At 46.2% G+C, this 20,667-nt stretch overlaps 1 protein-coding gene across 1 annotated transcript in view; it reads left to right on the top strand.

Annotated features, from left to right (window-relative positions):
- Nucleotides 1–1,446: 1,446 nt before the first annotated feature.
- The window catches only part of LOC119385574 (phospholipid-transporting ATPase ABCA3-like), a 58,990-nt gene continuing 39,769 nt past the window's right edge, over nt 1,447–20,667 (top strand). The window contains exons 1-4 of the mRNA XM_049414021.1: nt 1,447–1,735; nt 7,940–8,035; nt 12,551–12,618; nt 20,197–20,443. Coding sequence (XP_049269978.1) covers nt 1,447–1,735; nt 7,940–8,035; nt 12,551–12,618; nt 20,197–20,443 — 700 coding nt within the window. The remainder of the gene's footprint in view (nt 1,736–7,939; nt 8,036–12,550; nt 12,619–20,196; nt 20,444–20,667) is intronic.

Here is a 20,667-nt window from a genome sequence, read left to right as displayed (position 1 = left end):
TGAAAAATGGCACATGTGGCTGCTTGCCTACTTCATAAAAATTATGATTTATAGCGTAGTGGGTTCCTCGTAAGTGCACTTCTATTGGTCGCCAAGAAAGCCCATAATGCCCCCATGATCCATTTTCTCAGGGTATCAATACAGTTCTTTCCCTTTCTCTCTCTTTCTGTGTTGACGTGTGCTATATAGCGTGGTGGTGGAGTGAAATAACGACCGGGCGTCACACAATGCGAATTACGTAACTACTGGGTCGTTTGCAGCTTCCAACCCCTAACATAGGGCTCAGCCATAATTATTCATCGTCATCAGTCGTCGCGTCAACAAAGTGCACATAATGTGTTACCGGTGTGTAGCTGGTACCTCGCTTCTCCGCAGAATGACGAATGATGGCGTAGTGGGTGCTTCCGAAGTTCATAAAAACTATGATTTATGGCGTAGTGTGTACCTAGCTAGTGTACTTGTATTAGCAGCCCCAAGAGACTTTATAACGGGCTCTAGAAATGCCGCTCCTCCAGCTTTCGCTGTGACTGTGCTGCGCTTTCCGCGCAGGCCTGGCGTTTTTTCTTAGTCGATATATTTACAGTCACTGTATATGCTACCTTTAGGTAGCAGAGTAGCGCATAGGTCCGGCTAGCAACCACAGCTATGCGGTGAAGTCGCACTTCGTTTTTGCAGGCGACATGCCTACCGTGTCGCCGGTTAGCCTGCCTGGCGTGTCGAAGACCGGCGATAAACATTGGCTGTCGATGGCTGTGTTAATTCAGTTCGCTGCTGCGGCGGCGTCGAGAAATAAAAAAATTGGCCCAAGCGGCAGCTTCTCTGCAATGCATGGTTGCTAGCGGCGTTGGAAGACAGATGCGCAACTCTGCTACCTAAAGGTAGCATATACAGTAACTCTAGATGTATTGATCCTACCCCGCCCCCTTCCGAAAGCTTTCTGCACCTAAAGTGGTTTTGGACTGGCTCCAGAATCGGCGACGTGGCGAGTTTTCCGCACCTCACCTGGTTTTGCACTGCCTCCGTGATTGGCACGCCTTTGACCCAAAGACGGCGTCATGTGATGGCGTCATCACGCGACGCCATGTTAGGTGACGTCACGATGGCGTCACAAATTCCGGTGACCTGTGACGTCATGGTGACGTCATATGGTGACGTCCACACGTGGTGATTTTTTGCATCATACGCGTTGGCGCTGCCGACGCGGGACGCTGGCGCCCATGGTCAAATTTCGCGTTTGAAGAGGTATCTAAGGCCTCCACCTTAAAGTGAGTAGCTTCCAACTCGTCCTCTTTTCAATGCTGATACACTTCATTGCGTTGCCTTTGCAGATCAACGCAGAATTCCCGCGCTTCTTTGCCGAACGCTGTCAGGCAGTGATCGGCGCTCTACCCGCCCGGCGATACTTGAAGAGAAGCATCGAGAACGGTCCCGGTCCCTGCACCGGACATGAGTCTGATGAGAGCGCTTCACGTGGTCAAGCGTCGGCTGTGGCTGCAGACGGTGCGGCGCCACTACGTTGCCATAGTACTCGAGTTTCTGTGCGTGGCCGCAATGTCCAGGTTGTTACTTCCCCCTTACAAACCTGACATGAACGGGTATGACCTGAGTGCGCGACCAGAAGCCATAGTTTACGGCGCCTTCGAAGCGAAGAAGCAGATTGTGGACGTTCGCGCTGTGGTGTACAAGCCTCAGAATTCTGAGGCGGACGATCTTATTAAGAAATCCTTCGCCCAAGGTACGTAAGCTGTCGATAGTTCGCAGTTTTCCTCAATTGTGATTTACTTACGTAGTGCGGAGTACACATGTGCGTTAATTATTGGAGCTTCGCGGCGCAGAAAGTGTCATGAAAAAAAAATCACTCCATATCCACGAAGTGAATAATGATTGAGGAGCTGGCTCGGAGATAACCGGGTAAACCGTGAATGCTCCGTACAATTCCTCTACTGTCATATAAAGGCGTCACACGCTGTTGTAGTAGCGATTGTGGTCAGGCTGTTGTCGAACCACAATCGGTCGCAGACCTTGCAGCTGTGGCCGAACATGCGAGCGTGCTCATGCTACAGTTGGCTAGGCTATATGTGGTTTAGCCTGCGTTAATGTCGTCATCAAGGCGCTCGAAGAACAAGAGGGAGGAGACTTCTCTTTCGCGCGAGCGTGCGCATACTACGGTGGCTATGCTATATGTTGTTTTGCCTGCGTTAATATCTTCATCAAGGCGCTCGAAGAAAAAGAGGAAGAAGACTTCTCTTTCGCGCAAGCGTACGAATGCTACAGTCGGCTATGCTATAGGTGGTTTTGCCTGCGTTAATATCATAATCAAGGCGCTCGAAGAACAAGAGAAAGAAGATTTCTCTTCCGTGCGCGCTGCGCCTGTAGCGGTCACCTCTGGAACTAAGGTTACGCTTACGGCGCGGGACATTGCCCCAGCTTAAGAACCTGGCGAGCCAGCTCCTAAAATTATACTGCGTTTCATACATCAGGTGCAACGCTGTGGAAGCTATGCTCGAAGTTCGGTCAGCAAAACGTGCAAGTCCGCGCGTATCGCTCTTGAATTTCGTCATTCTAAACGTGGCCTCCGCGACTGGCTCCGACTGCGCGCTGCCAAAACTGATCGCGGAGGCCACGATACGAAAATAGAGATGCTAAGCGATCCAGAAAAGGCTACTGACGACCGTATAAATAACGGAGTTCGCTTATTTCTAACGCATAAATCTTCATTTATTGCTCAGCTTAAAAATTAAAAAGAAAGACACATTACGTGGTGGGGGGAGGTGTTACATCGCTGAGCTATTTCTAGGTACGAACGCGTGTCTCCTGCAAGAGGTCTCGCTAGCTGCCACACAGCTTTGCACCTGATGTATGAAACAGACTATAGGTGAAAGAGTGGTCACATGGAAAAGTGTTCATGAATAAACGACAAAAAAAAATATCTGTGAGGATGACGGGCGCACGAAATACTCTGCACAGGATCGAAATTAATACAAAAGTTATGCAGCATGCATCTAATGCCTTAACCCATATGCTAACTTGAAGAAAATAAAAGCGTAAGGCAGCAGAAATAAAAAAAAATATGTGAGGCCAGTTTGCCTTCGCGGAACCACTTAATGAGGTGCAAAAGCTTTGCTCTTTTCACTGCCTGCCTTTTCGGTTCCCCATGCTGAAGAACATACACAGGGTGCCCCGGCAGCGGGACGGCTAACTTGGACAAAGATTTAGAAAATATTGCTGCAGAAAAATTGAACCAACTCAGTATTAGCAGTCGCGTGCACTTACACTATAGGTCGGCAAAAATGTGGAGCTCACTCAGACTCACTCATGAAATATAGTTTGGAGTTAAGCTCACTCGGACTCAGACTCACGAAAGTTTTCCTCAACCGGGCTCACTCGGACTCAGGCTCACTAAAATTTTTCTCAGCTGGACTCACTCGGACTCAGACTCACCAAAACATTACTCGCTCGCACTCACTCAGACTGCCAGTCGACTCGTGAGTCCGTTAGCGTATAATTGGCTTTATTGGCCCTGGTGTCAATGCTCTTCAACACCAATATCTCGCATATTTGGTCCTCTACTTGGCGCCTTTTGATCAAGAGCCTTCAAATATGTGTTATCAGTGGCTGCGATCCAGTAAGCAAATTTTCATTGAAAGTGGTGACTCATACGAGATATTTTTATCCAGAACTTCCCGTGAAAGAGTTTGCAGGATGGGGAGGGAGGCTCCTTCTATGTAACTCACGCCTCTGAATATGAAATATTGGGCTGGCGTATGAACGATAGTGCTTTGAGGTATGTGTGAGTCGGCGGGAGTATAAACGTGAGCCGACATAAAAGGCTGATAGTAAGGCTGAAGTTGTCTCGATAGAACCATACGTCGGCAAACAAGTGTGGAGCTCGCTCAGACTCACTCAAGAAATATATTTTGCGCTTAGGACTTACTCGGACTCAGACTCACTAAAATTTTTCTCAATCGGACTCACTCAAACTCAAGCTCACCAAAATATTACTCACCTGCGGACTACTCAGACTCAGAGTCACGGCTCGATCTGAGTCTGAGTGAGTCGACTCATGAGTGAGTTTGCTGACCTATGCTTACAACCAGTATTTTTCATCACCAAGAACTAAATAATTGATTTTATTTGGTCAACTTCTACATTCGAAGCATTTTTCAGCGAACCAAGCACACTATGACCGTTTCTATCTATCTATCTATCTATCTATCTATCTATCTATCTATCTATCTATCTATCTATCTATCTATCTATCTATCTATCTATCTATCTATCTATCTATCTATCTATCTATCTATCTATCTATCTATCTATCTATCTATCTATCTATCTGCTTACGTCTGGGCGCTCTTGTGGTCGTCTCCTTAACCTTGTATGTGCCAAATCTGGCATAGGAGCACACAATGTATGACGAACACGATTAGGACGTTAATATATGAGTAACGTGACATACCTGTCGTGCACGTCATGCAACACTTTCCCACAGCCATGTGGCGCATGCCCGCATACCACGGCCCATGAAATGCGGCCATGCGCCTCAAGTTTTTATCAACCCAGGAACCGCGAGAATGGACTGAACATTTTCACGCGATAGCCAGGGGCGTAGCCAGGAACTTTTTTCGGGTGGAGGGAAGAAAAGGGTTCAACCACCCATTATGTAGCTTCGTACGTGTGTGTATGTGTGCGTGTATTTGCGCACATGCAAAATTGAAATATTCCCTTGATATGCACTGAGTGGCTAGTTGGTGAGCCATGATATCTGATGAAGCAGCGCACACAGGACACAATCACGCACACATAAAATGAAGCGAACACAAGCGCTGCACTGCAACGTACTGCAGCTGGACTGGAAGCGCTGGAATACAACATCACTTGCATTCCAGCGCTTGTGTTTACGTCATTTTGTTTGCGTGATTGTGCCCTTTGAGCGCTGCGTCATAATATTTCGGGAGGTGATTCAAACACACCCCACCCTCGCCCGGCTACTGCAGTGGCTAATATGTCAGTATTAAGTTGTAGCAAGCCTCAAATAACCTCGGAATCAAACATTTGATGCTGAAATTTACTCGGTTGTTTTCCCGGAGAAAGAAAAAACACCCGTGAAGCACACTAACTATGAAACAGCGCTACTCAAGCGCTTCTAAGCGAATTTTGATCAGTTCACGGCTGCATTCCTGAATCGCCGCATCGTACAGGGCTCCGCCATGCGGTATATGCTTCGATAGCCTTCGCGACATAACTGGTGGTACGATAAGCGTCGGCGCCTGCACACCCGAAAAAAATGTTGTCGCATGCGGCACTCCGCATAGCTTTAACCTTCGACAGGCTCCTATCTACAAAATGAGAGGGGCGCGAAATGATGGTCGCAAGCGCGCTCACTTTTCCTGCTCACGAATCACAACCTCCGCCGCCCCTTCACTGCCCAATAACTTCGCCACGCTTATCAATGCGTCAGCGTCGAGTTTTCATATCGCGACCGTCAAAAAGCGTGAAGCGCTGTACGATGCCGCGATACAGGAATGGTTCTGGCCGGGGGAATATGAAATCGAAGTCGACACAACGTACGAAACGCACCTTTACTGTACCTTAGCACGTGGACATGTCTTTGCTAGAGTGCCAGGTTACATCGCTTGCAGAACTTTTTCACACAAAAGCGCAAGTAGTTCGCGATGAACTTGTGGGTTTGTTCCTTGATGTCCGCGTCAGTTGCATCTCAGATAAAAGCTGTCTACTGCCGCCAGCCTATATACTCCGTTTGATACATCAGCTGCAACGCTGTGGAAGTTATGCAAAACGTTCGGTCAGCACAATGTATAACTCCGCGCGTCTCGTGGTCGGTTTTCGTCGTTGTAAACATAGAGTTTCCTACAATACTTACTAGAGGGAACTCTGGCGCTAGTGTCTATGAGAGCTGCAACGCATGGCGCTTCAGCCAGCATGGGAATGATGAGTAGTACACGGATTTGTCTAAACTTCGTTCTTTCGGCTCCGTTTGGCTCCACGTCGCCTGCATCCGCTTTGTCGCAAAACGAAGTTCAGCATAAGTCAGCAGCTCCCCTTCACCACTTTAACCTATTTAGCCTCACCAATTCAAATTTGGTCACGAAGTTTGCAACGATACATTCTTTTCTCCGAAAGAAAACCAAAACGCAGCAATGAGCAAAGCCACAAGTGCGTTCGAAGCCCACAAGTACGAAGACTAGGCAAATCCGTGTACTAACCATCATTCCCATGGTGGCTGAACGATCGCAACGCCAGAGTCCCCTCTAGTTATTTTTAGGAAACTCTATGGTTGTAAACGCTCGCACGTGCCTTCGGCCAACGTTTTATGGGTTAAAGCTCCTTCGGGTGTGGGTCTGTCCCTCCTCTGTAGTATGTAGTAGTAGTAGTAGTTGTAGTAGGTAGCCACCTCTAGTTCTTGGAGTTCACTAGATGGCGCTGTCGTAGCCACCTCTAGTTCTCAGAAAGATCCCTAGATGGCGCGGAGGCGCTCGCTGCGTTGCACATGCGTGCTCTAGTCCCGCCCCCCCTCTCTCGCCTCGCGACGCCGACGCTCCGCGCTCGCTGCGTTGCAGATTCGTGCTCTAGACCCCTCCCCCCCTTCTCGCCTCACGAGGCCGGCGCAGGCAGCGTCTGCTATCGAGTTTTTGATTGAAAAAGTCTACTGCTCGCGCTGCACAACCGTTCACTCACCACCCCGTATATATAGACACTGGATTTTGACCTCCAAGGTAGTGCCTGTGTGAGATTTATCCTGTGCGTGATTAAACAATAAAAATTCATAGCGTACATGTAAAATTAAAGTAAGCTGCAAGTCGCCATGACTCTCATCGACCCTTTAGTATAAACGCGCCCTATCTAACGTCGTTGATGATGTACTGGGCAGATTTCACAGAAGATTCACATATGGCGCGTGTCATTGGTGGAAGGCAATCGTTCGATTTAGTGTGGCGACGTACGCTAGGGGGACCGTTGTAATGAAGGGACCACGTAAACCAACAGTACATTAAAAGTTTGATGTTTAATATATACACGGTGTTTCTCACGTGTTTACTTGATCATATACTGGGCGAATTACTTGGAGTATTCATGGTTTAGCGATGATTCCCTCCGGAGCTTCGCCCCACTCATCATCATTCATCCCGTGGATATACTGTGGATTTTTTTCTAGAAACGCTGCTCCACGCGACCCGTCGCCATCGTGACTAGCGTCGCGACTCCACGCAAAGGAAACACACAAAAAAAAACGAAAACTACAAGAGGCTAAGAGACCCAGCTGTATGATATCAACCGAATAACAGGGTTCGTTCATTTCTAAGCCACACAATATCTTTATTTAATACTCAGCCTGAGAACGAAAACCAGAACGTATTCTGGATGGCAAAATCATTGAACTATTTCTTAATGCGAACAATGTATCTACTGCAAGAAGTCTCGCCAGCCTCCACAGAGTCGCACCTCATGTGTGAAACAGAGTGCGGGGGTCTGCCACCTGCCGTATCACGAGGTCTCCTATTGTTCGTGCTTTTGGGACAGGTGTGAGGGAGCAGTCATGCGTAGGCGTGAAAGCACAAAGAGGAGACCTTTCAGGAAGGAGCAAGGGGTACGTGACCCGCCATAGTGGTCTAGTGGTTACGGTGCTCGACTGCTGACCCGAAGGTCGCGGCATCGAATCCAAGCCGCATTTCGAAGGAGGGCAAATGCTAGAGGCTCGTGTACCTAGAATTAAGTGCACAATAAAGAGAACCACATGGTCAAAATTATGAGTACGAGGGACCAGACGGCGTCCCTTATGATTATAACGTGGTTTTGAGATGTAAACCCCAACAATTATCAATAATATTATTAGGATACGCGTGCTTCGAGCAACAAGATAGCGAATAATTTCGGCAGCAATATTCCTCGCTGTAGCGCATGCCATTGGATCATGCAGATAATCGTGGATGGGAACCAAAGGTGACGGCCTTGATGAAGGGGCCCGAGGTGGAGTCCAAGTGCCGAGCGGAGTGGACCAAGTACGGCACGCACGGCAAGGTCGCGTGCGTCGATGTTCTCGGAGGTGTTCGGCGCCACTGGAGGCGGCAGCCTCGAGTACCAGTTGCTGCAAGCGTCCAAACTTGAAGTGCCCGAGAGGCTCCCAGTTGACCGGTCCGAAAAGCTTCACGCTGGAGTCAGATGACCTCTTCCAGGAGTACTTCGGTAAGCGGCTCGGTTCTGTCGCAAGAAAAACTCGCAGGGTCCCTTACGCATTCACCTAAGACGACTCGAAGGCGAAAGCCATCTTCTTTTTCTTTTCAATCGATGTATTGATCCCCCCCACCCTATTCCGAAAGCCGTCTGTACCTAACGTTGTTTTACACTACACCTCAAGGATTGGAGACATTGCAAGCTTTCTGCACCGCGCCTGGTTTCGCATTGCCTCCGTGATCGGCCCTCCTTTTTGACCAAGCGACTTCATGTGATGAGGTCATCATGTGACGTCACAAATTTTGGCTAGTCTCTGACGTCATGATGACGCCATATGGTGACGTCATCACGTTATAATATTTTTTGTATCACTCGTGTTCACGTCGCCGACGCGAAACGGCGGTCAATTTACGCGTTTGATGCGGATTGTAAGGCCTTCGCCTTAAAATAAGAAACACTTGCACTGCAGATTCCATTTTTCAAGGCAAAGACGTCGGAAAGCTGCGCTGGTTGGGCTTTAGTAATTTCTTTTTATGCGATGGCGAAAAAATTAATATGCTGCTGCAGTAGCAGATTTCAGCTGACTATAAAGTCGGGCCCATGTATTCAAGAGACTGTTTGCTGAAATAAGTGCATACTTAATTTTGTCGCCAGTGTTGACAACTGATGATGGCGCATTAGATGCTTACGGAACTTAGCGACAACCTACGCAGGGACTTGGTAAACGTTATTCCGGGACAGGTGCACATGACGCAGGAGTATTTCGTAGAGCTTCTTAGGGTAAACATTGTGGCAACAGGGTGTAATGACACGGTAGCGCAAAGGAGCACAAAGATGCTAGGAAATCACTGAGTGTGTCCTCTATTGTGTTTGTCCAGGTTTTTTTACCGTGTTCTTGAGTACAATCTGCGCATACGAATTTAGCTTTCAAGAGTACTCTAGCTTTATTGCAATTTACGCTATACGTTAACGAATGAAAATGGGATATGAAAATAGAAACCTCCTTCCGGGCTCTGTCCCTTATAATCACGTCGATGAACTTGTGTGCGATGCACGGTAATTGCAGACTTTCGCGGATGCGTATACATTGTAGAAATGGACATTCCCGATCTCAAGTTCGTTTAATGCGAGCGCAAACTGCGGTCATTTAAAAGGAAGCAAACAATTATCTTGCCAGTGTAACAGGAAGAAGTCAGCAATAGTGAAATCTGCGTGCAACATAACCGATTAACTATTCAGAGTGATATAAGTTGAAACTTGATTTAGCGATGTGATGACTGCGATCGAATTATTTGGTTAAATTGGGAGCACGAAACTATTATTCCAACGTGATCAAGAAAATTAAAGTTTGTCTAAATTTTCCATAAGACTGTTAGGAGTACGGCATAATATGCTGCCGCACCTATACGAGCTATCTGGTAACATAGGTGGCTTAGTAGTTGCCTAGTTAAAAACCCTAAGAGAGCCTGCCTGGTTAGTAACGGCAAAATTAACTAGCTTTACTAGCTGCTGGCTAGTAAAGGGATACCGCGAAGGTAGTAAAATACGCTCGAACTAGAGATACATGTGTTTACTAACGGTTTACTAACATTTCTTTTAAAGTGTGTACTGCTGGAGAATGGAAATTTCTTCGCTACATCGGTAAATTAGTAACATCGGGTTCCATTAGATCGAATTTGAACTGCATGTAAATGATCAGTGACTGTGATTGTGGCGGTTCTGCTATGCCTGTCGCGACGCGATGGAAGGCATATCAGAACAGCCATCACGCTGATATCACTTATCACTAGCGCGTGCGCGCAAGTGATATCAGCGTAATGACGTTAATCATAAACAAAACTTAAGACAGAAATCCAATGCCGCCAGTAATCATTGTCACTGCGAACGGCATTTGGCTGATACATTGGCAACACATACTACACGCTTGTATGAATGTGTAATGATAAGAATTTCAAGCAGTGCGTTAAGATACTTAGCGCGTCTTCACAATTCTAACGACATGTAATCGCGTGCTCGTTCAATCGAACGAGGACTACAGGTGTGTACCAGAAGAAGCACTTCATCAACGACGATCTTGGGGTGCAGGTTATTAACCCTCATTCGTGTCAAACACGTATGCCTCTCATGTGCTTAAACGCTATATAAGCGTAGACTATCACGTTGAAGATTAGTTTTTAAAAAAAGGTGCACTTTTTTTAAAACTTCCCTGACGTTGACAAACATCGTATGATCGTTTCTGCTGTGACTTAGCCGGCACGGTAGTACAGTGGTTACGGTGCTCGGTAGTACAGTGGTTACGGTGATCGATCCCGGCCGCGGCGGTCGCATTTTCGATTGAGGCGAAAATGCTAGAGGCTCGTGTACTTAGATTTAGATGCACGTTAAAGAACCCCAGCTGCTCAAAATCTTCATTTCTGTTAAATGAAAAAAACTTTTGTTATTTTCATTTGTACTGGCCTGTGAGACCAGCGATGGTATCTCTGATCAAAAACTTGTAGTGCTGTCTTTAGGTCTTTCGCCCACTGTTGTCAGCCGTTCACCAAAATTTGTTTTAAACTTTGCTAGAGCTCATGATGGAGTTCTGTAATTGTTATTCTAACTTGGTCATGTCTTGTATAAGTTCTATAAATCTACAAACGCCATCTCTCACTGGTGACTCTAAGGTATAGAAGTACGCATTTATTTCAGCAAACACGTTCTGAATACACTGGCGTGGCTTTATAGTCACTTCTGCGACTGTAGAAGTGTGTCATTTTTTCTTCATCCAATGAAATCATACCATAATAATTTTGAAGACAAGCTAAAAAAAACGTAGCGGAAATTCAAAATTACGCTTTTTTCATCATTTTACTGGGAGATACGGATACGGGGAATGTATATATTGTCACATGGTGGCTACGGGATAACAAACCAAACGCAACCGGTAAAGATGAAACTCTTTATTGGGCGAAATTGTGCCCAGTAGAGAAGGTAGCACTCAAAGTTCAGCAAACACGGCAAGCAAAGACGTCGGTCGTCGGTAATCTGCTCTGCGGTAAGGCCCTTCGGCATTTATACATGCGGCATCGAAGATTCTCGCCTTAACGTTGGTAGTCGCGTCAGTGCCATAATGAACTGTACTGTTCGCGTTGCGCGCTCAAATTTATCAGAACAGTCTAAAATCATCGGGAACGTCCGACATTGCGGCGCAGCGTGCGCGAGGCAGTGGTTACACGTGTAACGGGTCGGTTACATGACAATAGAAAAAGCGTAACTAGCCGTGAAAGTTGGGCGAGTTGGTGCTGGAAAAAGAAGCGCGCATGGCAATATAATAGTAATAGAACAGATGAAGCATGGTATTTCGCAAGAAAAAGCGCAGTCATGCTGATGTAAAATCAATTTTTCAATGTACGGGCAAGTGTATCTGCTTAACAGTTGGAAGCCATCGCTTACTCGGCACTGGGGAACGTACCAGTGGATCGAGACTTTAGGCAGTGCGCTGTAGACATCCTTTTTGTATAAGTTGGTCATTTATTTTGGTAATTTTCACTTCGAAGAGCCAGTACCAAACAATGTTCGTACATATTATCGAACTTTGCACAGTGAAACCTCGGTGATACGATCACAACTAATATGAATTTCGAGGTGATACGAATTTTTCGTTGGTCCCGGCAAAGGCCCATTGGCTTCAATGTAATGAAGTACGGTTGTTGCGAACCGATTTTCACCCAGCGACATTTGATACGAACGTTCGCTACCACCCAGATACGAAGAGGTGCTGTACGCGCTGTCGCGGAAGACGCGCCAAGCACGTGCGAGCACGGGAACGCAAGCGTGGGCATGCGCGTCACACCGCCAAATCGTCAGAATCACGGTGTAAGAAAAACACTTTTCCTACGGTCAGAACAAACCTTCAGAGACGCGTAACGGCCTCCGAGTGTCGCGGGTCACAACGCACCTGGTTCATTAATTAAATGCGCGCGTACGGGCCGTCTATTCACGAGTGCTGGTATGATTACCGACATCGCAAACCTTAACTGAAAATCGTTCAGGATTCTTCCTGGCCTTGCCGCCGCCCTGATAAACAATAAATGAAAATGTACGCCACCTTTCTTTTGTCGCATGCTAATTATCCATGCTTTCTGGTGATACAAATTTCGGATGATACGAATATTTTTGGTGGTCCCGTGAGATTCGTATCACCGAGGTTTCACTGTAACACTTTTAATTCATTAATGAAAGACTAAGTGTAAGCATTTAGCGCTTGACTAGAACCTGCATGGTGAAAAAACCAAGATACACTTCATTCCCTGTGTAGTTCTTCAATAAATTCTTAGTTGCTCGGGATGATATTTAACCTTTAAACTTCTGTCCGCAGACTTTATGCTGGCGGAGCAGGCGAGGATCGACTCTAACTTCCTGGAAAAGGCCAAGGGTTCGCAAGACGTAAGGCGACAACACTTTGTTTTCTTCTGTCATCGGTCATCGTCATCATTCACTGCCGTAGAGAACAATACGTGTAGCAGTTTGTGCTGGTGCCTACACTGTATAGGCAGTGTTTGAAAATGTTATTTTTTATTTTAAATGCGAAATTTTTGCGATATGCGGCTTTGGTGATTATTTTCAGGGTGCCTCGATGTTCCACGTGTGCTGCTATATAGACGGCTGTCGTACCAAGGAAGCGTTTAATGTAGGAATGCGTAACATACAGAATCCACGAAATTATTTTATTTAACCAAGCAAGATGCATGAGACCTTTAAGTTACCTGAGAGGCGCGTCGCATCAGCATGAGAAGCGCGTCACATGCATTGTTGTTAAATCTCACTTTCTTGACACTCAACCTGCTTGATAAAACTTCGCTTGTCTTGAGTTTTAGACGGATACAGCAAGGTTCATTCGCGGACAGGCAAGGCTCTGATGTGCGCTGTATTGAAATGCCAGCGACATCCTACGTGCGACTGTGGCTTGATTACATAATTCGTGGGAATATATGGATACGTTACCTCAATCACATAAATACGCGCGAAATTAAAGACAATTGCATTAGAAGAGGAACATATTGGAATCGATCGTCATTTTCGGCCGATTGTTCATTTTCGGTTTCATGGCGATGCGTGCTGAGTGTAACATTGGGCAGATTCACATTGCTTTGTCGGCAGAAGTCATGTATATAGAAAGGTGTTCTTGCAATGTGCATTATTGCAATATAAGTACTGAATTCAACCAGTAGTGTCATTTTTGAACTCTTTAACATTTAAAGAATTCAGCTATTTCTTCAGCACCAGCATCACTTCTAATCGTTACTTCGAGGATTCTAGGGCATACGAGACAGGCTGACGCATCTACGTAGTCCTGCGCACCATAGGCGTGCTCAGGGTTCGGTATTAGAGGGCGGTGGTGGTGAAAAGCATTTATTAAGAAAAAGAGGTGTGAGACCTCTTTAGAGGTACCTACATACTCTGTGGTTTACCTATTCCGGGACCCCATTGGCTGAAGCCGCCGCCCTGGCTTTCTGTGCCAAGGCCTGCTGGACCTGAAGGTAGCGAATATTCACTGCAGTAACAACCCCCCCCGTTGGTCGAGTCTGAAAGAAAACAAACTTCACAATGGATGCGAAAATGAAAATTGTTGATAAAAAGCGAAAATTACAGCATATCCACGGAGTGAATGATGATGAGTGGGCGAAGCTGCGGAGGTTCATCGGTAAACCGTGAATCTTCCGTGAATTCTGTCCAGTACATCATCACCGACGTGAGATCGGGCGCGTTTATACTAAAGGTTCGATGAGAGTTATGACGACTTGCAGCTCACTTTAATTTTACATGTACGCTGTGAATTTTCATTGTTTAATCACGCACAGGAGAAATCGCACACACGCACTACCTTGGAGGTCAAAATCCAGTGCCTATATATATGGGGTGGTCAGTGAACGGTTGTGCAGCGTGAGCGGTCGGTTTTTTCAATCAAGACGCTGCCGCGACGCTGCCTCGCGACGCTGCCTGCGTCGGCGCAACGTCACCTTGAAAAAACTTAGTTTGTCTAGGTGGCGTTGGTCGGCGCCGCTGCGCCGCGAGGCAAGATAGGGGGAGGGGGGACCGTAGGAGAGGAGAAAGAGGGGGAAGCGTAGGAGAGGAGAGGGTGATACATATCACGTACTGTCGCAGCGCATTGTCTTTAGGGAGCCTTCATTTGTGCACGCCCCCTCCGTTTTTAAGACTGGTTACACACTACTACGACGGGGACGAACGGGTGCCGCTATAAGGAGCTTCGCCCCTAAAAAAACACCCGATGACGTGCTCCTGACAACGGCCGGTCCCTGGTCCCTGGCTTTACGGAAGTAAAGGTACACAATTCCTGGATTGCAACATCAGTGGTCCTCGGCAGCCCAAAAACCTGCCTGGTTTGGAGCAGACTTGACGCCCCCTTTCAATGACTAGAAGGCGGCTGAGCACATTCGTTGTAAAAGAACGATTCAGCGATTGGGAACGTATGAACTGCAACGTTAAACAGGTACACTCGCTGTAGTGGTCTTCGTTGTAGCGGCGTTCAGAATACAGAGGAAGGGTAAAAATCCGGCCAGGCCATATAAGGTATGCTTCTTTGTAAGTACAAGCTATTTCGTAGCAGACGCGTCCATCGTAGCGACGTTTGACTGTACGTAGAATTGCCCTCGTACGTGCGTTGTAAAACAAAAAAATGTCAGCTTTCCACCAATGGTGCCAAGCCTGAAGCAAGAGCGGAGCTGGGCGGTCTGCCTTGTTTCTCTTTATTTCTCTTTTTTTCTTCATCTCCTTCTTTCTCATTTTCTCCTATTCTCTGTTTTTCTATGTCTTTTTTGTCTCTGTTGACTTCTATTTCTGTCTTTCTGTATTTTTTTCTCGCTCTGTCTTTATCTTTCTTTCTCCTTCTGCCTTGCTCTCTCCTTTTTCTATTTTTTGTGTCTGTTCATTTCTATGTCTTTCATTTTGTCTTCCTAGCTTTTTATTTCGTCCCTTTCTTTCTCTCTATTTTCTCTATGTCTTACTCTTCTCTGTGCTCGTTGTCTCGCCCATCAGAGTTATTGCATCCCACGGCGGACAAATCGGTAATCGTGTTCTGAGAACGAAGCATGAGATGAAGAAGAGAACGAAACGAGCACTTGCCGGTTTATGATGACGATAGTTTTCTGTTCGCTCTGCACGGACTAACGGTTGGCTTACCCAGTTCCGCTGTCAAAACGTTTTTTTTTTTTTTTTTGTTGTTGTTCGTGCCTCCCTAAGCTATTTGGTTGTTTCTGCGAACAAATATTCCGAAAATAGGTTCCTTTTCTTATAGACTTTCATGTTCTTGAGCGAAATTGTAGGCTGCCGGCGGGCCGTGGCGGGACGTATCAATATATATTGAAAGGTGAGGTGTATTCGCAAACCCGTACCGTACAACTCTTTCGTTGGGAATTCGTTTTATTATCCTGACATAATGTTTAGGAAACTTTGGCTAAAGTTTGGGCCGGGCAAATCAGTTCTCGATGGATCCCGCAAGGTGGCCGAAAGAGTTATGAAAAGGGAAAATTGGTATTCCACCCGTTAGTAGCAAAAGGCTAGAAGAAAAGGATTTGGTAGTTGATTACCTCTCCACTCGTCTCTAGCAACTTACAACGCCATGTTTAGTTTTATCACGCTTTTCTTTTGCTGTTCTCCTCATGAGGTTTTGTCAGCGCTTGTCCGCGCGTCCTCTTTTTCGTTCTGTAGACTCGCGCTGCGAATTTCAGCAATAGTTTTTTTTGTATAATAATACCTCGTTTACTGCGTAAACGTCGCTTCGTCGTTAACCCTTTGAGGGTTTTTTGCCGTATATGCACGGCGGCGGTTTCCTGACCCGAAAGGTCTCTGTCAACCGGGTACGTTTTCGACCCTCCGTTTGAAATTTCAGGCCGTAATAACGATGCATGCCTAATGGAAGGTGATGCCACTTCTTTGGACTTACGAGAAGGTTTTGAAGCGATTGTGCTACTTTCTTGTGGAGATAAACACAGCTGCTTTAGGCAGGAAGACCAATCATTGTGTTACCACAATGTTGGTTGCAAGCTGCCACGGAGTCAGTATGGTGTTTTCTGCAGCCCAGAAGCTCTCGCGTTTGTGCTCACGAATTTCGTGCGGCGAGGAGCGCGCTAGCCTTTGTGGCAAGAAACGTTCCAAGCCGGTGGTGAATTGCGATGTGGGAGTGGTTTATCTGATTCCGCTTTCCTGCGGAAATCTTATGTGGGACAGACAGGCCGCTGCGTAAACGACTGTGCACGTGAACACCAGCTCTCTGTCAAAAATAATGAAATGGCGAATTTGCCCGCTCAGTGTGCAGCCTGTGAGACACAATTTGATCATGAAATACTGGGACGTAGCAAGAACACGTGTGCTCGAGATGGTTTGGAAGCTTTTGTCATCAAGACGAAAGGTAATAGCTGTGTACATGATGCCTCGGTGAGGCTTAGCGGTGCAGAATGTATTTTTTTTATTGATGAGGTGCGTTAGCACTTAGTGTGTTTGCGCGCGCCTGCGCAGTTTTGATCGGATGGCCCTATTTAAGTGACGCTCTGCGGTCAATAAAACAGTTGTTTGTTTGCACTCGATCTGTTCGTGTGCCTTCTTTGTGGTGGCCCTTTCAAGTTTCGCGCAGTTTTTTTCCTGCATAGAATGAACCAACTAGCCCCTCAAGACGTCCTGATAGACTGTTTTACTTTCAACACATAAGCGACGCCATGTTGGGCAGTTAAACGAGCGTTTTCCTTATTTTTCTATGTCGTGACATTGACTTACCAAGGTCACGAAATGTCCAATGCACCAAGCCAACCGTTTTATTGCGTATTCGACAACCGTAGCACTGTTCCTTTTGTTGTTAAAGATACAAAACGGCAAGGTTAGCAGTCCAGTGTGGTGGCACCGAAGCCCATCCATAAGATAGTCCGTAGAATGGTATTGTATTACACTGCGTCAAGGAAGTGTGCACAACCAGTCTGAGCACGTTATTTGGAATGTGACAGTTTTCGACGTGATCGCGGCGCCGCATGACAGACCGTCGATGACAAGAGTGGGTTTAAACTTATTTATTTACTTTTTTTTTGTTGGGGATCGTGGAGCGGCAAAACTGAACTCCGAAAGTTCAGAATAGCCATAACGTTACAGGTGATCTCGCGCACAGTAAATTTCTACCATACAGATTTTTGAGCCAATCAGGCAGGGTGCGACAACCTGTAGGCTCGTTGACAGATGGTGCATTCGAAAGATCGAAATCTTCCAAACGATCGTTCGAGAAAAAGTCCCTGCCACCTCATCGACCGACATCCAAACAGTGGTTTCCCAGCGTCGCAGTCCAAAGATTTCTTAAAAATGCTTCTCGACGGTCTCGATTTATTCGACGAGGAGGCGTACGCAAAAGGGGGGGGGCGCAAAGTCTGCCCCATACTTTCACTTAATAGGGTGGGGGACGCTGCGATGACCCCTCTTCCCCTCCGCCCCCCTGAAGGGGAACCCTGTGCACGCCTATGATTCGACGTACTGCCAAATGCACGATGAAAAAGATGGCACAGTCCAGTTACACAGTCACTTATTTCAGGTTCCGAAGGTGTTTCTTCGGCGACTGCCCGATTCACCGCCCTTTGTAGAGCAAAGAACTTTTCGACAAGGCGTGTCTGTCATCACGGTGATGGTCTTCAGCATCGCGTTTCTGCGCCGAGTATCCGGCATAACCCAAGAGCTGGAAACCGGAATGAAGGTCAGTCATTCGTAATTTAACCATACACGCCTGTACCAGGCCAGCTGCAGACAAACGCGTACAAACGCAGACAGACGCATTGTCTGCGTTTCTTAGCCTTCGTGACAAAATGTCAGGTAACGTTGCCAATTCGACGAAGACCTTTTCCATATCTCATATATGGGTCATTTCTGAAGGGGATTGGACGTCATGATTCGAGCAAAATATCGATACTCAGCGAGTGAAATCTGGCCGCCGATTCTTAAATATAGAGTTATTGGTCCACGGTTATGTTTCAACACATGGTAACCGCATGAGGTGCATCACGAAAAAAAAATATGCTTGAGACCATTCACGTCTGTGTAGCTCATGAACATACTTATTAAGAAAAAATAAAAAAATATAAAAATATATACAGTACTAAGACATTCATGAGCGGGCCGGGCCGCTAACGAAAGGTCCGCGGGCCGCGTTTTTAGGACCCCTGGCTTAACTGGTCCCCGTGCGTTGGCGTTCAGATGGCAAGATGCTCTGCAGCGTGCGATAGCGCTACCTTTAAGTGGCCCACATTTGACGCAAGCATTTTACGCTACACTGAAACTTAAAAATAACTACATCGCTGACACCACAGACGTCCATCACCTCTGTTGACCATCGTGTGTTCATTCACAAGTGTTCAGAACATATGTCAGTCGCAGCAATTCTTTCTTCCGAAAACATGCCGTCCCTCCCGCCCCCCGCGATATTTCAACATTTGTGCATGTGTATATATACGCGCACACATACAAACGCACGCACGAACATACATAAAGTACGATTGAAAATATTGCGAAAATATTAACTGATAATGAATTTTAACGATGAAACAGCGCTAGAACAAGACGAAGAGGAGAGGACACGAACACGACGCTTCTTCTTTTTCTAGCGCTCTATCATCGTTCAAATTCAGTATGCACCAACCAGCCCAATTCTAGAATCTAATTCAGTGACAGATACTTTTTCTTCTGAGGGTTTGTATACAGGCTGTTTCAAGGAATGCGTCCAAAATCCTCAAAAATCAGGAAAAGGCGATATTTGTTCGATGCCTTCACAATTGCTTCTTCTGCAGCCGCAGGCATATTAAGATGCCTGAAGACATCATTTGGGACAGTAATTAGGAAAGTTAAATTATTTGTCTTCTAATCAGTAGAGTTAGGCGGTTATGTCAGATGGGAGAATTGAAGTCCTTCATGATAAGAACCCGTTGTAGCTTTTAGATTTCGAAAAAGCGGCCTCTTGTAATAAAATGCGAAGTAATGAAATTCACCGAAATTCAGCGGCGAAACCGAAACCTAAACGCGAAATAGCGCTTCAGCCATATTCTTCTGAAACGCCTAGAATGAACAAGCGTCCTACACCTCTGTAATCGTTGTCTTGAACAGTGACGTCATTCGGATCGTCTGCTTGTTGCGCTCTTCAGTGCTTCGGTTTCGGTTTCGCCGTTGAATTTTGTTGAATTTAATTAGGCCACAATAATTACTGGAGGCCGCTTTTTCTATATCTCAAAGCTGCGATGGGTTGCTCGCATGAGAAACTTCAAACTCTCCCATTTGACAAAACCACCTAACTGCGCTAATTAAAAAGTTAATTAATTTAACTTTCTCAATTACTGTCCCAAATGATGTCTTTAACCATCTTGGGATGCCTGCCGCTACAGAAATAGCATTTGTGAAGGCAGTGAGCGAATATCGCATTTTCCTGATTTTTCAGGATTTCGGACGCATTTCTTCAAACTACCGGTATAGCAGACTGCTACGATGAAAGAGTGCTTAACGAGAGCTGGTGTCATACGGTGTATTTAGCAACGGTGTATTGAATACGATGTATTGAGTGTAGTCACTGTCTCTCTATGAAGTAAGCGGATAGGGCTTGCTTGGAAAAGCGGTCATTTATTGCAGTGAATAAGCTATAAATTAGGCAGTTAACCCATAAATAGAGACCAGTGTGTAACGCGAAAAAAAAATATTTGTAATAAAAAAGATGCGCGAATAAAAATTGTCCAGTATCCTTTTACCTGTAGCCCTCAGAGATGTCAAACTGTGCCAGATATCATTGGCTTAAACTCAATCAAATGCACGACTGACAAATAACTGATACACGAGTGAGTGCTACACAAGCCTGCTGTATGGAAGCAAAATTAGCATCTGTCAGACTGTTTTTGTTTTGGAAACCGAGAAAAACGTGCAGTCTTTCCAATAGTCGGCGAAGCATTTTTCCTTCCGAAGTGTTGATTACAAGCTGCTTTGGCGCGTTTCTTTTAGGACCAGCAGCGGCTCAATGGTTTACCATTGTCGGCGTTCTGGTTGGGCCACTTCCTCGCGGCTTTCATAATCCAGATGTTCGAGAGCCTCATCATCGTCGCGACTATGTATATCGTGGGAAACCACAGTTATTTTAAGGACACCTACTACCGACATACTGACGTCAGCCTGGTCTTATTCGTGATGATTCTCTTCAATACTGGGCACATACTGCTGGCCATGATTGTCGCTGCTGTATGCAAAGCGGGTAAGCTGCACTGAAGTTTGGTCCCGGTTTAGTCGAAATGTGCTGGCAAATGTCAAATTGCAGTCGACGTCAAGATAACAAGAGACAACGCCAGCGCGCGTCGATATTGCTGATTGCGCCGTTTGTGCTGACGAGCAGCCTGTACTCTAGAGCTTTTTTTTTGTGGAGGAGGGACGGGAGATGCGCGTTTTTTTTTTCTTTTTTCTTTGTTATACAGCGGAGTT

Source organism: Rhipicephalus sanguineus, chromosome 3 (assembly GCF_013339695.2).
Source record: "Rhipicephalus sanguineus isolate Rsan-2018 chromosome 3, BIME_Rsan_1.4, whole genome shotgun sequence".
Taxonomy (NCBI): Eukaryota; Metazoa; Arthropoda; class Arachnida; order Ixodida; family Ixodidae; genus Rhipicephalus; species Rhipicephalus sanguineus.
Note: the sequence above shows the minus strand (reverse complement) of the source record. Positions and strands in the feature narration are given on the sequence as shown.